The sequence below is a fragment of the Alligator mississippiensis genome, chromosome 7 (genome assembly GCF_030867095.1).
Source record: "Alligator mississippiensis isolate rAllMis1 chromosome 7, rAllMis1, whole genome shotgun sequence".
In the NCBI taxonomy this organism is placed as follows: Eukaryota; Metazoa; Chordata; order Crocodylia; family Alligatoridae; genus Alligator; species Alligator mississippiensis.
Window position 1 is genome coordinate 35378591 of NC_081830.1, and position 19414 is coordinate 35398004.

At 43.0% G+C, this 19414-nt stretch overlaps 1 protein-coding gene across 1 annotated transcript; it reads right to left on the bottom strand.

Annotated features, from left to right (window-relative positions):
- Window positions 1–4435: 4435 nt before the first annotated feature.
- Window positions 4436–5044, bottom strand: LOC106740397 (olfactory receptor 10AG1-like). Its single transcript, XM_014610679.2, has one exon. It carries the CDS (start codon window positions 5042–5044, stop codon window positions 4436–4438), a length of 609 nt encoding a protein of 202 aa, XP_014466165.2.
- Between the last annotated feature and the right edge of the window lie 14370 nt (window positions 5045–19414).

Here is a 19414-nt window from a genome sequence, read left to right on the forward strand (position 1 = left end):
TATATTCACACCTGTAAAATAGCTAAATATTGAAATAGATTTAGTAAGCAGGGCCAGATAGATAGATATTAAGAAAACACCTTATATATTCACACCTGTAAAATAGCTAAATATTGAAATAGATTTAGTAAGAAGGGCCAGATGAGTTTGATACTTCGGGCTTACAAAAAGGTCTTGAGAGGCAAGCACCTACTAGTTTTTGAGGGTCAGACAGACCTTCCTGACACCATTCCTGGCATCTGACTTCCTCCCATACAAGAGGTTGGCAATGGTCTGGAGACAATTGAGGTTTATGAATTTTCAGATGGTTATCACCACCGCTTTCCCCACCGTTTGGGACTCCAAACACATCCCCTGTTCACCCTGAAGTTTGCACACCATGGCTGATCATCCCTTGAGAACAGCACTCTTTATTTCTGTTACACTGAGATGAACTCCATGTTTCCGATCTGGTTAGTTTTGGTGTGCGTGTAAATCCCAAACTAATCATCCATAATTGCGGACAAGATGTCTTCCTCCTCTCCAGCCTCCAGTGCATATCTGGGGAGAAAGACAGCTTTCCAGGATTTTTTTTTTCTTTGCTTTCATAAATCAGATAACTGTGTGTTGTAACTTTCATGGCCATGGAAAATGCTTAGCACAGCTGGCTAAAAGTGCAGATGCCATAGGTAAGATATAATGCTACTTGCTACCATGGAAGACTGAGCAGCCTCAGCACCTGATGGTGTACACATGTCAGGGCCAGAATAAAATGTGTGAAGGTGGAATTCATATAGATTCTTCATCAAGCAATGCTATAAATGAGGAGGATGTCTGCGGTGTTCTGTCAACTGCTATATAAAAACGGAGCTTGGACCAATAAGTACCTCAGATTTAAAACTGAAGTACATTTTTTTTTTTTATCATCTATTTCAGCAGGTGCCTGAGGAAATGGCCACAAGTATCTGTGGGTCAGATGTTCAGCAGGGGCAAGCTGAGAAGATGCTATCATAGCAAAGCATTGTAATAGGGACAGACTACAGTAGCTCCAACACATTGTGAGCACCTGACATAGTCCTGGGCCCACTCTTAACAGGCTATAGACATATTAGCAGTAATATTGAGAATAAAGTCATTTGGTATTAAGTGCCACCCTTAGATTCTGGAATTATAAAAAGGGGTAAAGTAAAAAATATATATTTACATCTTCGTAATGACTAGTTTAACGATCAATATCTCTACAAAGGGCGCTGCTACCTGAACATTCACTCATGCTCCTTTCTAGCCACATCATTTTGTGTAAGAAGCCTATCAAAAATGCTTACTGTTCTATAAGGCTGCAGTTTGGAAACAAAAAAAATCCCATTAGTAGTGTTGGTTCCAGTCCCTTTCACATCTCAGACTGTTGTAATGAGTGATTTTCCTATTCATAATGTCCCCAATCCAACACCCCGTAGCACAGCTATGTAGCCTTTATGTTGGTAACTAGGAACATGCCATAACTGCATAAAACTGGACTAGAAAGAGGGGTCCCTCTTACTCCTCTGTACTTTTTTTTCTGGAACTATGATGTTCAAAACCTTCTGGGCGCAATATGATCACTAAAGCTCATACCTGGCTGAAGTGAACTCCTATATATGTTTATAGTATTAACAATATGCAGAAGCACAGCATATAATTTAATAGTGAATAACTTAACAGGAATAGTCAGCTATGGTCATGAAAGTAATCCAAACAGACATGTTGTGTGTAGTACTTGCAGGAGAATTTAATGAAGTACTTTCTTCACAAGAATTCCCATTTTATCCACTAGTTAACATCATATTCCTTGTTAACAAATGATCATCATCTGTTAAAATCTGATCCTACAGCCACATGTAAGTGGCCAAAATAGATTCCTGCATTTTTTGCAATATTAACATTCTGCAAAGGCATAACAAAAACTATGGCATTCTTTAATGAAAGAGTTTGCATTCCAAAGAATATTACTTTAAAATACAGGCATACATCACCAAGCATATGGTCAACCTAAAAGGTCACCTTTCTCATCAGTCTTATGAAGATTAGTTTTATTTTGCCTTGAATCTATTAACATAAAATGAAAGACTTGAAATAAAAGGCTTTCAATTGGAAGAACCTGGAATCTTTTTTTTAAGTGAAGTTCCACTAGAGTTTCATATTTTAATGCTGGTGAGGGGGGAGGCAGGGTAGGGAGAGGAGAGTTGTGGGCTTTGTGTTAAATCACCGTGGTGTCCAACAGCAATAGAACCCCAGCTAGTGATTCTCAGGTGTCTTACAAGAAATTGCTGTGGAACTAGAGTTCATCTGTCAGGAAAGCATCCATCCATCCTTTACTTGAAGAGTCTCTGTGATAAAAAATACATCACATTCATTTTTAAGCATAGTGCCACTGGACCTCATAGCTGCCTACAATACAGTACGACACACTGGCCTGCTTCTAAAGCTGTCAAAAGTACTTCCAAGCTGGGTTGTTACAGTCATCGAAACAATTCTTTGTAAAAAATGATTCAGAGTCCACTTTCGGCACGGGACAAGCTCATGGAGGAGACAGTCCAATGGACTTCACAGGGCTCAGTGCTGGCCCCAACTCTATTCAACTTATACACGAATGATCTACCAACAATCACATCCCGCAAGTTCATCTAGACTGATGATATCAGCTGTGCCATTAAAGCTCCATCTTTCCATACACTGGATCAAAACCTGAATGAAGGTGTGACGAAGCTGGCAGACTACTGCACCATATGATGGCTCATGCCGAGTCCTGTATCCAGTGTATTGCACCTCCACAATGCCAGCACCAAAACAGATCTTAACATCTACGTGGGTAGCCAGAGACTAAAGCATGATCCATGGCTAACATATTTGGAAGTGTCTTTAGACAGAACCCTGATCTTGCAGGAACATTTCAAGAAAACAGCAGCAAAGGTCAAATCCCAAAATAACATGCTAGCCACGCTTGCTGGATCAACCTGGGGATCTGTAGCCACAACGCTTTGGACCTCAGCTCTTGCCCTATCATATGCAGTAGCAGAGTGCTCTGTACCTGTTTGGCAAAGGTCATCACACACACATCTTGTTGACACCCAGCTGAACACAACCATGTGTATCATAACTGGAATGCTCCATTCAACTCCCCTCCCCTGGCTTCCGTTTGTGCTGGATCTCACCTACCACTTTACAATGATATGTTTAATCCACCCAAACCCTCCTTTCCTCATGGAACCCTTTATGAAGCAACCTCCTGGATCAAAATCTGTCTGAAGATATTTTTTGGATCAAGGAATGGGAAACATGGGAAGTCACAAATAAGTTCCTTGTAACAAACCCCATTCATCAACTTGCTGCCTTTGAATTAACATGGTAAGAGTGGTCTCTGCTAAACAGGTTCAGGACAGGCAAAGGCCCCTGCACAGCTGACCTCCACCATTGGGGCCTAAGCGCTAATACATTGGGCTCTTGTGGAGAGGTGAAAACAATGTCACATATTATTGACGAGTGTCCCCCCTACAAACTAATAGGTGGATTAATAACTTTGAACTCAGTTAACAAGGAGGCTATCACTTCTTATGAATTTGCTTGCTAAGTGAAAACATTTATTTCCGCTCATGTCTTTATTCAGGCTTCACTTGAAAAAAGAAAAACAGATATGGCCGATTCAGTCTCTTGTTAGCATGTTTTATAGCTAGTGTTTGGCTAATTTTATAGCTAGTCCTTGGCTAGTTTTTTTCCTTTTAAATCAGAAATGCTGATCTACTGAAAAGCTCCCATTTTGGAGGTTGATATCTATTTTTCTGGAAGACTTCATAATATTCAGGAGGACATTTTGGCCAGACAGATGGAAAGAGGTGAGGAAATTTGCTCTTAGCTTCACGAGGAAGAATACTGATATGAGGAATGGAGGATTTAATGCATTTTTTTTTTCTGGATCAAACCAGGTACTTGTAACTGGATTTAACATTTTATAGGGACATGCTTTTGTCACCAGTTAAACAGCAATTCTGGGATGGTACTCTTTTTTATGGCTAGTCATCCAAAAGAAAGCCAAACCAAATAGAACCTTTCTTTTGATCTTCATAATGACTTGAAACAAATTCTGAAACCGACAAATTCCTTCTGAAATTCAAAGTTGATATCCCTACCATAGCTGCAACATCGCTCCAGATTTCCTACATGTTCTGTAAGTGCGTGGGCACTAGGACTGGTCACAGTATTCCAGTTAAATGTTTCATATATCGACACTGCTGTGAGTGTCAGGAGAATGGAGTTATTCACGATTTTCCCTTGAGTGAGAACAAGAAATATAGGACATTGCAAGTAACAATACATTTTCTATTTCAGACACTGCAAGTAAGGATACATTTTCTATTTCAGACAAAATAAGAATTCAACATTTTCCATTCCCATTTTATCTCAAGCTCAGAATGTTTCAATATCAGAATCCTTTTAAAGACTTGATATGAGGGAACAGTTTCCTGCCAATTGATTTTTTGAAGGCACTTTTAATCTCCATGTTCCGTAGGCTGTAAATAATGGGATTACACACGGGTGTCATCACTGTATACATTAGGGCAAAGAACCGGTCATTGCCCTGAGTATGGGCCCAACTAGGTTGCAAACAAACAACTGTTCCTGTTCCATAGAAAAGAGAAACCACAATGAGGTGTGAGGAGCAGGTAGAGAAGGCTTTGTGTCTGCCTTCAGCTGAGGGCATCTTGAGAATAGAGGAGATAATAAGGACATAGGACAAGAGGATAAGCAGGAATGGGATGATTCCAATAGGCACAGCAAGGGTGGTAACAACAACTTCATTCGTGTAGGTATCTGCAGAAGGCAACTGCATCACAAGGACAATGTCACAGAAGAAATGGCTGATTTTGTTTGACCCGCAAAAGGGCTTTGTAAATATTGAATAAAATTGCCAAATAGCCAGTAAAATGCCAAAACTCCATGAAAAGGCAGACATCTGAGCACAGATTCTACGACTCATAATAAGGGTGTATTGCAAGGGCTTGCATATGGCAACATATCGATCGTATGCCATAACAGAGAGGAGGAAACATTCTGCAGTAGCCAAGATATTGAAGAAAAACATCTGAAACCCACAGCCTGTTAAAGTGATTGTTGGGGTGCCTGACAGTAGATCCACCAGCATCTTGGGGAGGATTACAGATGTATAGCAGACCTCCAGAAAGGATAAATTCCCAAGAAAGAAATACATGGGGGTATGAAGGGCAGGGTCCCTTAGAGTAAGGAATACTATTAGCATGTTCCCTGTGAGGGCTGCCACATAAGAGATAGACACCAGAACAAAGAGCAGGGTCTGCATTTCTTGGAAATCTGAAAATCCCAGCAACACTAGCTCCTTCACACAAGTCTGGTTAGTTGTACCCATCCCATCCAAGCAGCAGTGTCCCAAAGAGATTAAGAAATCTGCAAACAAGAGAGAGACAAAAAATATCAATGAACACTGTTATGAATGACTAACTTACCAGGAATAGTCAGCCATGGTCATGAAACCAAACCAGAAAGATATATGTTCTGTCTAACACTTTTTGGTGAAATTTAAGGAAGTCCTTTCTTCATCAATTAATAGTTTTGTTTTGTTTTCCTTTTATCAACCAATCAACATGGTATCTCATACTCAGTTCTGATGATACAGGCTTCTCTGCCTGAGGAAGGTCCATCTAGGATGTGAATTTACAACATACTAACTATACTGCACTAACTGCTTATTTGGACACATTTAGCATGCATTAAATGGAGCTGGCTACCTTGCACAAATGCACAGTATGGTAGCATTTTATTATTTTATGGTCATCAAAGAGGTCACATTTTGGTTGTCCACTTGGCATTTTTGAAACAGGGTTTTTTTGCTGGATATGCAGTTCTATGTGTGTGGACAACTACAAAGCAGCATTGATCGAGTAGTGACCATAGCCCATATGTGTTGCCAGAACTGCTGACTACTAGGATTAGCCTCAGGAAGAGAAAAGGGCTGAGTGGGCCCTTCTTTTGCCCAATTGCTATGGCACTCATCTGAGATGCTGGAGGTCTTAGGTTTTAGGTGCCCCCTCAACTAGAGGCTGTGGAACCAGGGTTTCCCTCGATTCCCAGTAGTGCACTGTCACCACAGGTCAGGGTGGGCCACTCACACAGGATGCTGAAATGTTCCAGGGGTTTGAACCAGGCCACTTTTACTTCTCAGCACAGCACTCCAAGCACCTCACTGAAGGTCAGACATAATCCACTCCTTTCTCCAGCAAACCTTTTGAAGCTGAGTCAGTAACAGTCACTACAAAAAGTGGATGGAGTACAGTAAAGGGTGAAACTTGTGCCTTGCTGGGAACATGGGTCCAGGCACAGGACCCTCTCTCTTCCAGGCCAGTAGCCACCTCACTGAGTCATACCCTCTCTGCCTTGCTCCTTCCCCTGGCTCTGCTTTATTTCTCTCACCTCCCTCTTGTGTCTCCCCAGGTAATCCAGCTTCAAAGGAGCACCAGAGAAAGGGATGCCCAATATCTGACCTGTGGTGTAGTGGTTAGAGTGCTATATTGGGAAGTCAGGGTATCACAATTTCAAATGTAGATGACAGAGGCCTATAATGCAGCACCACCTGTCCCTTGGGTGACTGTTCTAGTCACAAAACAAGGGAGTTCTGTCCCTCATTTGTAGCTCCTATTCTGAACACATACATATTTGTCCATGCGCACCTGGCTATACATTCAGGAATAACATTCCCCTTGTGTTTGAGAGTGGTAAATATGCCCTTTACGTGACCATAAAAATAGAATGCCAAGCTTAGATTCCTACTTTATTCCCATTAAAATTACACTGAAAGTTAATATAAGGTTTCTTTGGAAGGATAGCAATATGTCAGCAAAAGAAAACATGCATTGTCATCATCATCATGCAGCTCCTGATATACGCTCTACTTCTGCAGGTGCTTCTGAGAATGGGACAAAGGCAAGAGTAGCTGCAGTTTCTGTGCATACACAACACTGCGAAAGCAATTTATAGAATAGTTTTTCTCTTCCTTTTGCTTTCCCTCTTCCACCCTATTCTTAATTTTATACATATTACAGGAGCAAGAACCATAATAGACCCCTTAGTACCACTGAGTCCAGGAAACTATATGGTATACCATTCATTTAATAAGCACCTTCCTTATCACGCGCTTTCCTATATGAAGTTTCCTTATCACACACCTTCCTAATACTCATGAAATTTTTGCCTCTGTTGGAAGGCAGTTCCAGTACTGCTTTCTCTGTGTTGATTTAAAAATTCAATCCCAAACTGATGCACTGTTTATATACTTGAATTCTCTTACCAACCCTTTCCTTTAGAGTCAAATTCTTGAATTTCACTGCATAAAATCCTTTGTCAAAAACCAGGGATGTCTTAAGTCTTCTGTGAGAGCCCAGCTTTGCATCTGAAACATCCCTCTGAAACATACTAAATCCAATAAAATAATGGAACAAATAAAAGTAATTCTCTGTTTTAGAGGAATATGGGAATTCACCTGATGCCCTCCCTCCTAGTTTATTAGTGAAAAATAAATAAAAGTAATATTTTATGCTTTTCTTTTTTCATGAACCTAGCATCTGCTGTACCTATTTGATATTGGATCCACATTGACTTAGACATTGAAAGTAGACAAAGCACACACTATATATATAAGAGGCAGACCCTGCCTCAAAGAGATTTACACTCTAGATTAATAGTTTTACACAAAAGAATACTTGAAAGACCAAATAATTTCTCCTAATTTAAGTCCACACCCTGTATTTGAGCTAGCCTTGCTGTATGATAAAGTAATGACATTTTAGGTTTCCACAGAAATACCTGCTAATTCCTGCTCTTAACAGGGGGAATGCTATTGGCATACACATAATCAGTTAATCCAACCCACAAAACATTAACCCAAACCCACGTATATCAACTCTTTCCATTCCAGTAACAATACATACAGGAGTGGGGGACTTGAAGAGACCTCCTGGGTTTCTGAACACTGGCTCCTTGTATTAGAGGCAATGCAATCATGTAAATCCCTTCCATAAATGTATCAAATCCTAATACCAGGCACAAAAACCCACTAACATGTTTCGCATCATTTCTCTAAATAATCAGATTTAACAAGTCTCCCTTCCTTTTCTTTATGTTGCAAATACTATCTAATAGGGTTGGGACTGAAAAGGTCTTTTTAAAACTTCTTGAGATTCAGAGGGGACTGGGGGCCAAAAGGGAGCCGCTGCCAGGTCCTCTAAGGAAGTTGCACAACAAAGCAGCCTGGGTTCTCTTCTGTTTGCTTTCTCCAAATTAATGCTTAGGGGAAAGTAATAAACTGACAGCTCCAGTAGTTGGAGTTTTTTGCTCACAGAGAAGATGCAGGACTAGAGAGAGCTAGTGGGCCCTCATCTATTTCCAGAGACTGAAAACTTCTTTACATTACATACTCCATGGCCTGTCCAGCCATCATCCTGCAATTTTAGATTTTAGTTTACTAAAAACAAAGAGTCAGTGGGTGTATGTACATATGCTATTGGCATGCAGCAAAAAACTGCTGTGCATAGTGTGCTGGAGTTTATTGGTCCTGGGAGCACCATTTGAACATGTGCCTGGGATTGCAGCACATTGAGCCGGGTCGGAGTAGCCGCATCTGGCAGGGATGCTGAGGGGGCAGTCTACCAGCCTTGGACTACTTTGACCTGGCTCATTGTGCTGCGAAGGGGCTGGCTGGGGCTCGAGTATGCTCCCGTGCAGGGCTCCAGTGCAGGGCAGGCAGCCAGTTTAGTCAGTGTCTATATGTGCTCTGCAGCACACTAAAAATCTCTGCAGCAGGGTAGGACTTGTGTTTACAAATACTACCCTGCTCTGAAGTTAATTCATTTTCTGCAGCCTAATAGGGCCACATGTGTAGATGCAAGATGTTTGTTAACTAGAGAATGAGTCTGCTCCGCAGTAAATGATGTGCCCAGTGACAGTGAGCTGCTACTCCCCCACCCTCATAGGTCACACCTGCCCCACCAACCCATGGGTCACACCTGTTCCCACCTCACCCACCGGTGATGCCTGTCCCTCATTCCCTTGCAGACCCCCGATTCCCTGCAGCCTGCTGGACCTCCAACCACCTGGCTAGCCACCCCCATCCTGACTTACCTGATATTGGGCAGCCGTTTTGAATTGATTTAATCTTCCCCTAACAAGCCCAAATGCCCGCACTTATGCCAGAGGAAGGGATGAGAAAAATGTTCATGGGCATTAGACAGAAATAAGCAGAAGGTAAAGCTGTTTACTTGGAAGTTGAAGCCTATCAAAAGAAGGGTTGATTCTCAGCTAAGAGTTCAGGAGCTGGATAGAATATAATGTGCCATCAACCCAATATCAATGTTTAGTCCTTAGTTCTTAGTGTCTAGCCAGCTTATGATTTTTTCTTCCTAAATCCTCTTTTTAAAAGCATTAGGGAAAATTCTCTTGGGCGTGAGAATAATGGGGTCAAAGAAGGAGGGGTTGTTCTGTGAGACGTGCTCCTAATGATGTGTGTATGTCTCTGTCATTTAGATTTTCTTCTGTAAGGGTTTATTCTGGTGTCTAGTTGCTGTTCAGTTTCACCCATGTAGGTCCCATGAAGGGACTTGGTACATTGGATCAGGTATATCACATTTTGGGAAAGGCATGTGTAGGAACCAGGTATTTTAATGCAGGGGTGGGGGTGGGGGGGTTGTTTTTAGTGATTTTTGTTTGTTTGTTTTTGTTTTGGGGGGAGTGTTGATAGTAATGGCAGTGGAGATGCGCAGACAGGTTAAGTATACTTGTCAAGACAAGGGTATATTCCATTTGATGTCTGTTGAGCAGTGGAGAGTTTGCTTCTGATGATGAGTTGGGAAGATTAGGGAGTTGTATGCAGGTCAGTAGTGGAGGGGCTGGGAATATTTCTCTCAAGGTTTGATATTTGTTGAGTATAGGCTGTGGTTGTTGGGTGATTGTTCTGATTGGTTCCAGTGTAGGACACTAAGCCACCATCAGGGGTCTGTGGTTGCAGGGGGATTTCTTATGAAGGGCCACCCATATGATCAGAGACTTGAATGGCAAGCTATGTGAGAAAAGGCTGAGGGACCTGGGACTCCACAGCCTGAAAAAGAGAAAAAGAGAGGGGACTTGATAGAGGCTTACTGCTACATCAGGGGCATATATCAAGGGCTCGGTGAACAACTGTTCACCAGGGCGCCCTTGAGGATAACCAGGAGTAATGGCCATAAAATCCTGAAAGACTATTTCAGGCTTAACATTAGGGTCACCTTGCTGGGGTCACCTAACCGTAGTTGTCTTTCCTGCCTGGTGCAGAGAGCTGGACCTGATGATCTTCTGAGGTCCCTTTCAGCCTTGCAATCTATGCATCTATGAATCTATTAATAATTTTGTTACTGCAGGGTATTTACATAGGTCTTTCAAATGCACAGTCTATTTCTCTATTGAAGTGGCCTTATTGTATAAACACAGAAGTGAGGGTGGTCAGGTGGGCAGATACAGTACTATCTGAGGGCCCGGACGTACATAACAGATTTTCTGGTGTGCTTGGGATTTATTGCTGGGCTTGTGGGCATAGGGATGGTGGTTTGTGGGCGTCTAACTCACCCAACAGCATGCATTTAACTCACCCCATATAATAACTTAAATAACATGTACATGTGTAGGTGTGTTATGTTCTGTCCTACTCAACCAGGTTTTTCTCAGCTGTGCAGGCATGGAAGCAACACAGCATTGGGCCACAGGTACCTATGTATAGTCTTTTGCAATTCAGCTCCTGCAGCGACACACAGAAGGGCAGCATAACCCCCAGAATTAGAGACAGCCAAAACCAATAACTAAAAACTCTTTGCCACTAGCGAGTGATCTTTGCACATTTTACTCAGCAGTCTATTGCTTGTAGGATATAAGCAGGACAAGAGAGGCTTCAGGAATTCAAATTTCAGGCTCACTTTTTCCAAGAGGATTTGAACTATGACACTGAAGGACAGCAACCTAAATGCCGAAACCAGGCCGTAGGCCAGGCAAGACTGACCTGAGACCAGGACATGAGGCAGTTAAAAGGGAAAGAATCTTGGGCTTGGGAGACTGAAATAAAGCAAAAGAGACGGATACTATGGCTCTGAGGGTGGGTGCGTGGCCTGGAGCCCTTGCTTCTACTGTGGTTTGTAAATTTTACATTATAGAATCATTGGGAACATTGCACTGATCAGTTTTGGAGGCAGAAAGCAGGCTTCCTCACATGATCCGTTACCTGCTCAAAACTCTCTTTCTTCGGCAGAATAGATGCCCAGACCACAGTTTTAAAAACACTTCTAGATACAGTCCTTGTTACTTCTTTTACACAGAAAGAATTTTGTAACTTATGGCCCCCACATTCCTAACAGCACAAATGTGTTTCTGTGTTTGAACATATACAAAGAAATCCTGGTGAACTAGACAGGCAAACATTTCGATCTTTGACTTGCTTTTCAGAAAACAATAAAACTCAGATATGCCCAATACTCAGCCTTCTCCAGTTTGCTGGTGCTAGTGCACCCCATCTTATATGGCACTGCCTTACTTTCTTCACCACCTGTTTTCTTGAAACTTCAATTCTACTCTGTCACTTGTCAATATACATTCATCAGACACAGAAAGAGTTGGTCCATGTGGCGTGATAGTAGGGGGCGCTACTATGCTAAGCTATCGACATCACTGTCCCAGGTCCAAAACCATGCTTTGGGTCTCTCCCTTGGGGCACCTAAATCCAGCTGACCCCCTTCCTGGAGCAAACCTTGCAGGCCTGGGGTAATGCTGCCACCACCCAGGTGTTGGTCTCAGTTAGGGCTCTGTGCAAACCTTGGGGGAGCTTTGCCTCTTGGTAATATATCTACATGCTCCTTGTAGCCTGGAACCACCCAGGAGAAACTGAAGTAGGACTCTGCTAATTAATGCACAGTCAAACTGCCCTCAGCTCAGCTGAGCAAAGAGGGCCAAAAGCTGCTCACTCCCCTCTTCCCTCAATAATTTACAGTTGGGCAAGCTGTAATAGATTGTTATTATTGATCATAGGGAGAGAAAATTGGGGGTCATAGAGCAAAGAGATTTTAGAGGAAAACACCTTGAGCAAAACAGAAAGGGCTCGAGGACCCTTTGAATACACATTGAAAAAGCATAATTCTAATATACTAGCTAAATTTCAGGTAGTTCCATAGTTGGTAGGGTCAGAAGGGACCTAAACAGATCATCAAGTCTGACCCCCTGCCATGGGCAGGAAAGAATGCTGGGGTCAAATGACGGAAACTAGGTGATTGTCTAGCTTCCTTTTGAAGACCCCTAGGGTAGGAACGAGCACCACTTCCCTTGGAAGTTGTTTCCAGATCCTAGCCGCCCTGACTGTGAAGTCGTGCTTCCTGATGTCTAGCCTGAATCTACTCTTAGTCAACTTGTGGCCATTATTCCTTGCTACTCCTGGTAGTGCTTGGGGGAACAGGGACTCTCCCATTGCCTGCTGGTCCCCCTTGGGAAGTTTATAGATGACCACCAGATCCCCTCTCAGCTTTCTCGTGTGGAGGCGGAACAGGTTCAGATCCCATGGCCTCTCCTCGTAGGGCCTACCCTGCTGCCCCCTGATCATGTGAGTGGCCCTCCTTTGGACTGTCTCAATGCTGTCCACATCCCTCCTGAAATGCAGCACCCAGAACTGGATGCAATACACCAAATGTGGCCTGGCCAATGTTGCATACAGGGGGAGGATCACCTCCTCGGACCTGCTCGTGATGCATCTATGGATGCATGACAAGGTGTGGTTAGTCTTCCTGACCACGTTCCCACATTGATGGCCTATGTCCATCTTGGAATCAATAGTGACTCCAAGATCCTTTTCTGCCTCTGTGCTAACAAGAAGGATGTTCCCCAGCCTGTAGGTATTATGCTGGTTCTTCCTCCCCAGGTGCAATACCTTGCATTTGTCAGTATTGAAACCCATCCTATTCTCATCCACCCACTTCTGTAACCTGTCCAGATCTAGTTGCAGCCTGTTCCTCTCTTCTAGCATGTTCACTTCTCCCCACATCTTAGCGTCATCTGCAAATTTGAACAAGGTGCTTTTCACCTCCGCATCCAAGTCACCGATGAACATATTGAACGGTGCGGGCCTGAGAACCAAGCCCAGGGGAACCGCACTGCCCACATCCCTCCAGGTCAAAAATGACCCCTCCACCACCACTCTCTGGGTGCGGCCCTCCAGCCAATTTGCGACCCATCTGACTGTGTAGGTATCGACATGACAGTTGCCTAATTTTTTAATGAGGATGGGGTTAAAGACAGTGTCGAAGGCCTTTCTAAAGTCCAGAAAGACTATGTCCACTGCAACACCTGCATCCAAGCCTTTTGTGACCTGGACATAGGAGGCAACCAGGTTGGTCTGGCAGGACCTGCCTCTAATGAATCCATGTTGATTGCCCCTAAGCATAATCTCCCCTGCTGGACACTTGCAGATATGCTCCTGGATAATTTTCTCAAAAAGCTTTCCCAGGACCAAGGTAAGACTAACGGGCCTATAGTTTCCTGGGCCCTCTTTCCTCCCTTTTTTGAAAATGGGGACCACATTGGCCCTTTCCCAGTCCCCTGCCACCACGCCAGAGCACAAGACAAGCTCATAAAGTTGTGCCGGGGTCCTGCAATTACCTCTTCCAGTTCCCTCAGCACTCTGGGGTGGAGATAATCAGGACCTGCTGATTTGAACACATCTGGTCCCACCAGAAGTTCCCTGACTAGGCACTCACTGACCCTGGCCTGGCTGCACCTCCCCTGGGTCTGTCTGGGATCCCAATGGTGGGGGATGAACCTGTTCCTGCTCAGAAAAATGGAAGCAAAGAATCTGTTAAAGAAGTTATCTTTGTCATCTGGTGCTACCACCAGATTACTAAGTGTGTCCTGCAGAGGCCCCATGTTACCTGGTACTGTCTATTTACCCGCTATGTATGTAAAAAAGGTCTTCTTGTTATCTTTGATCTGGGTCGCTAATCCCAGTTCCATCTCCGCCTTAGCCTTCCTAACAGCCCCCCTACAATCTTGAGCAATGGAGGTATAATCCTCCTTGGTGATGGCCCCTCCCTTCCATTGGGTGTATACCTCCTTTTTGGCTTTGAGAAGTTCCTGGATGCTTTTGGTGAGCCATGGGGACTTTTGAGCACTCTTGCCTGCTTTGATCCATGTGGGGATTGTCACCCTTTGGGCTTGGAGGATTGTCTCCTTAAGGAATGACCACTCTTCTTGGACTCGCAACTCCCCTCCCCACCAGGACCTCAGTGCCTCCCTGACTAGTCTCCTTACCTCATTGAAATCTGCTCTCCTGAAGTCCAGGGCTGCTGCCTTGCTGCAGGCCTTTGACACCCTGTGCTGGATGGTGAATTCCAGTAGGTGAAGATTGCAATTGCCCATGTTACTCACATATACATTCAGAGAATGAGAGAGGTCCAGAGGCTAGAGGCTTCAGTGTCTGTCTCAAAATGAATGCTTTTTTTCCCTTCCCAAAATGCCTGCTCCCAGACAAAGGAAAGAATGAGCCCTACCCCCAGAATTTCTCCAGCCTCATCATGTAGGTGACCAGGTTGAAATGAAACAGCACAGAGGTGAAAGAGGAGGGGTGTGTGGAATGTCCCAAGGAAGGGCAGAGAGAGGGGGATTTCTTCACAACCCTGGGACGGTGTTTTATGTCAACAAAGAGAAGAAGGAAGCTATTTGTGTCATAGCAAAATCTACATTTCTCCTGATCAGAGAGCCATGCTTCTTCTGTGTGTCCGAGGATCTAGCTGTGCAGGCATGAATGCATTTTACTGAAACCATGGGGGAGCTCTATACCTCTGCAAGGAGAAGTAGAATTTACTCCCGGGAGCACAAGTTTTGTATTGCACCCATTGAAAGTATAGAAGAACTATGCATCTACATAGGCAAAGTAGGTTGCCTCTCTGATTCTAGTCAACTAGATCAAGATGTAGACAGAAGCTACAGAACAAATATCTAGTGAATGATGGGGATTTACTAGTAAGGGCATACATTTCCTCACCTCCAAATTGTGCTAGGATACTTGTTATCAAAGCATGCCATGCTTTTTCCATATTGGTTATATCCTGATCTGAATATCAAACCACATTTTAGAGCACAGAATGGAATATGGTAATAATCTCTTTGCTTTGGTTTTTTTTAAAAAAATGATGCATGGTGCACAGCCAGCACTGCAATACAATGACTATATTACATCTAGTTTGGGGTCTTATGCACAGAGAGCAGGTACCTTTATCTTTTCAATATCACTAAAAGATCATCATTGCAGTACTGCCTGGTGAAGTGTGAAAGAGGAGTAGAGGAGTCCAAACAAAAATTAGCTTGTTTAGCTGGGGGGAGGGGGGACACGGGGAGAGGGCAGCAAAGCTGAAAGGGAATATGATTTAAACTTGAGGACAATGTTGTCATAAGACCAAATAGATATAGAGATATAGATAGGCCTTTAATAAATACTGGCTTTAAATTAATGGAATATTACTAACCAGAAAAGCAAAGATATTTTCCAACAGGCAGGTGATTACTTATCCAGGGAAAATCCATTATTCTGTGGTTAGGTATATGATGGTGCAGAATTGATGGATACAGTTGGTGAAAAAACTGAATTTCTGTTTCGTGGGGAATTCTGACATTTTAAAACTTAACTAAGTGCTAAAAGACTAAATCTGACATGGAATATTATTTTTTTTTAAACAGAAAAACTAATAACAATAAAATGTTTGATTTAATCATATTAAATCATGCCAGTTCAGTTAAAATATTGTTCTGAAAAACCATAATAACATTAACAGACTGATTTTTTTCATGGATGATATGAAGCGAAACAGTTAAAGCAAATAATTTCAACATTCTTTCACTGCAAATTTTGTCAGAATTGGCCTTTCCTTTTAAACATTTCATTTTGACATAAGAATTAATTTTCAAAGAAAGAAAATAAGCTGTTCATTCAAAGGTAAAAGTAAAAACAAAAAGAGGAAATGAATCTGTAGAGATGTGCTCTTTTGAGCTTAATACAGTGTGAGACAAAAGAAATTTCTCTCAGTGTTTTCAAGGAAAAAAGAGCAAGAAAACTGAAAATACTTCACATCAAACCCATCAGGCAATGTAGTGTGACTGGACCGTGATATAACGTACACGAGGAGTTTTTCTTTCAAATTTGGGAAATTTCTAAGAAGAGATCGCTTTTGTGTCTATGTGCATTATGGGAAGGAGGTCCATGAGGTTTCTGGCCATGCTTAGGCATTGCAAGAATGCAGAAATAAACACATGTTGTTTTCTTTTTTTCAAAGAGCATGTAGAAAAATACAGGATGGGGTCTGACTGAGTAGCCAAGAGGAAGGATTTCAGGGACTAGGTGAAATGACGGTCTTTCGGTGATATAGAAAGGATAAAGTTAAAGATTAACCAGTGTGTGATTGTGGAAGTAGAAATAGTAGATGGAGGACTAGATGAAACATTGATCTGGTATGTCAAAAGGATAGGTACTAGATGGATCTGTGATCACAAGCAGTATGTACACAGGACATGGAACAAGGGGAACATTAATTTAACCCAGTGAGAAAGGTGTGGATCTGATCTGGTTGTAGAAAGAATGTATGGATAAGGTAGCATTCTAATTCAATATAGCAATATGCAGGACTCCAGATGGGATGTCTCCACAATGTGAATGTCCATGTCAGGATCTGAGGTACCTCTACCTTTTTACATCTTAGCTACTGCCTTCCTCAGGGCTTGTATCACCTCCTTGTTCCTTAGGCTATAAATCACAGGGTTCAAGGCTGGTGTCACAGTGGTGTAGAGCACAGAGCTTACTTTGAGTTGCCCAATGGAGGAGGGAGTTCTAGGTCTCAGGTACATGGAAATCGCTGTTCCAAAAAACAGGCTGACCACAGTCAAGTGGGAAGAGCAGGTGGAGAAGGTCTTACGCCTCCCTGTAGTGGAGGGGGTTCTCACCACTGTGCTGAGGATGCAAGCGTAAGACACAAGTATTATGGAAAGTGGGCAAGTTAAGTTGAAAACTGCGCTTACAGACACAACTGTCTCTTCCTGGTGTTTCCCTGTACAGGCTTTGCTCACTATGGCTGGCATTTCACAAAAGAATGATCTATCTCATTGTGTCCACAGAAAGACAATTGGAAGATGAACACAGTGTTGATGACAGAAGCAAGAAAACCACCTGCTCAAGAGACACCTGCCAGGGTGGCACAAGTTCTTTAGGACATGATGAGGGGGTAGCATAGAGAAAGGCATATGGCCACATACCGGTCATATGACATAACAGTGAGGAGCAGACACTCTGTCATTCCAAAGTGAGGAATAGGAGGAGCTAGATCATGCAAGGAGCCAAAGAGATGATTCTGTGTTCTATCAAGAGGTGAAACAGCAGTTGGGGCTGGACACTGGAGGAGCAGAAAACCTCCAGACGGGACAGGCTGGCAAGGAAGAAATACATGGGGGTGTGGAGGAGGCTGCCTGTGCCAACCAGGAACACAACGAGGAAGTTCCCAACAAGGGGCACCACATAGAGGGCAAGGAAAACCATGAAAAGAACCACTTGGTTCTCTGGCTGATCAGAAAATCCCAAGAGGATGAACTCTTTGAGCTCAGAAGTTTGGTTGTCTTGTTCAGTCCTGTTCATATCGTCTACTGGAGTAAAGGAAAGGATAAAGCAACAGCTGCAGCATTAGTATTAGCATTGGCAGCTTTCTATTTGTATAAAAACTTTATGTCCCTTTCACATAGTTGCTGAGTAATGCATGTGCTGTCATTTGAACTTCAGAAGAAGTGGATAAGCATTATTATTCTCATTTTACAGGTTGGGCATACTTATGAAGGGACACTGTGATATGCTCAGGGTTGCAGTAGGGACTACAACAGCATTCTTGTTTTCCACCCATCACAAGCACCATGCAGATAAGGACCTAATAGAAATTATGGATGCCTATACATGTGCAGAAAGGCTGCTCCTATGCACTGTAATTAAGCAAGTCAGCTGGAGTGTGGTAGTTGTTGTGCTCCAGAAGACTCCAGAGTCACTTTTATTAGTGTCCCCACATGGACAAATGGTGGCAGGGGCACCTTAACTAAAGCTCATTCAATGAGTTTTAGTTAAAGCGCCCTTGCCATCATTTTTCAGTGTGGGGATGCTGATACAAGAAACAGTCCTGGCACTTTAATTAGAGCACCTCCCCCCATTCCCGGAACATGCATATAAACACCCTATAACAGCACAATAGTAGGAGAGGACTTGAGAACTTAAAAAAAAAAAATCTATCCTTAAAGCTATTTGTTATAATTGACCCTGAAGGGAAAGAATTCCAGTGGACTTCAGACCACGTAGATTCTGCCTACTGTATTGCTCTTATCCAATTAATGTTGTTTTGTTTAAGAAAAGCTGACTGCTTCACTTCCTGGAACATCAGGTACACTCCGTCTCAGTAAAGACAAAAAAGTAGCACTCTGAGAGAGGCCAGAGCTAACTCCAAGGACCAGAGACTGAAATTCTCATTCTCAGGGTCCAAGGAACCAGGGACTGTCCCATTCTAGAAGTTCTGCCTAGGCTGGCTTCAGGGGCACTCAAAGAGACTATGCATGGCTAGGAGTCCTAAGCAATTCCTCTCTTGGGGAACACAAGGGAGGTCCAAAAGCACTTTTACCTGGAAATACCAAAATTCCTTGCCTATCTTTGGAATGCATATTATTTTCTTTAAACATGTTGGAGTGCTAGTGTCTTCTGACATGCAAATATTTTAAGGATGTTAGAGGCACCCTTGAGAACTGATCCCTGAAGTATTTTGCAATCAAAGACAAAAAACAGCTTTGTAAATATGTTGTGGAAGGGACTGACTTGATGTTCACGTACATCATCTTTACTCCAGGGAGAACTTACAGAACTTCAGAGCCCTATACTATTTTTGTATTGCTTACACAGCCACTCCCTACAGCACAGGGTAGGGACACAGCCACTCCCTACAGAACAGGTCAGGACAAGCTCTGGGGCAACCCTGTACCTGCATCAGCCAGAGAAAGTAGTGAAAGTGAGGGGCTGAGGGAGTGGGGAGAGAGGCAGGCAGGGTGGCAATTGGTGGTGGGACAGGTGGCAGTACAAGACAGCCATGAATATAAGATGATTCCCCAATAATTAGATTCTATATAATGAAAATTTATAAATTTGTTATTGTTTTCCAGATATAGATTCTAATTAATGGAGCTTTACATTGAATTTATCTCCCTCCCACTGCTACAGAAGGGAAAATAAATCTGGGGGTGGATAGGGTGACCCCTTTGCCCTTCTCTACCTGCCTTCCTGCCCAATTTCCTTTATCCTAGGATTTTGTAC

What these genes read in the sequence shown, in the direction of transcription:
- LOC106740397 (XM_014610679.2), bottom strand. Translation starts at nt 5,044, where the DNA reads ATGGCATACGATCGATATGTTGCCATATGCAAGCCCTTGCAATACACC.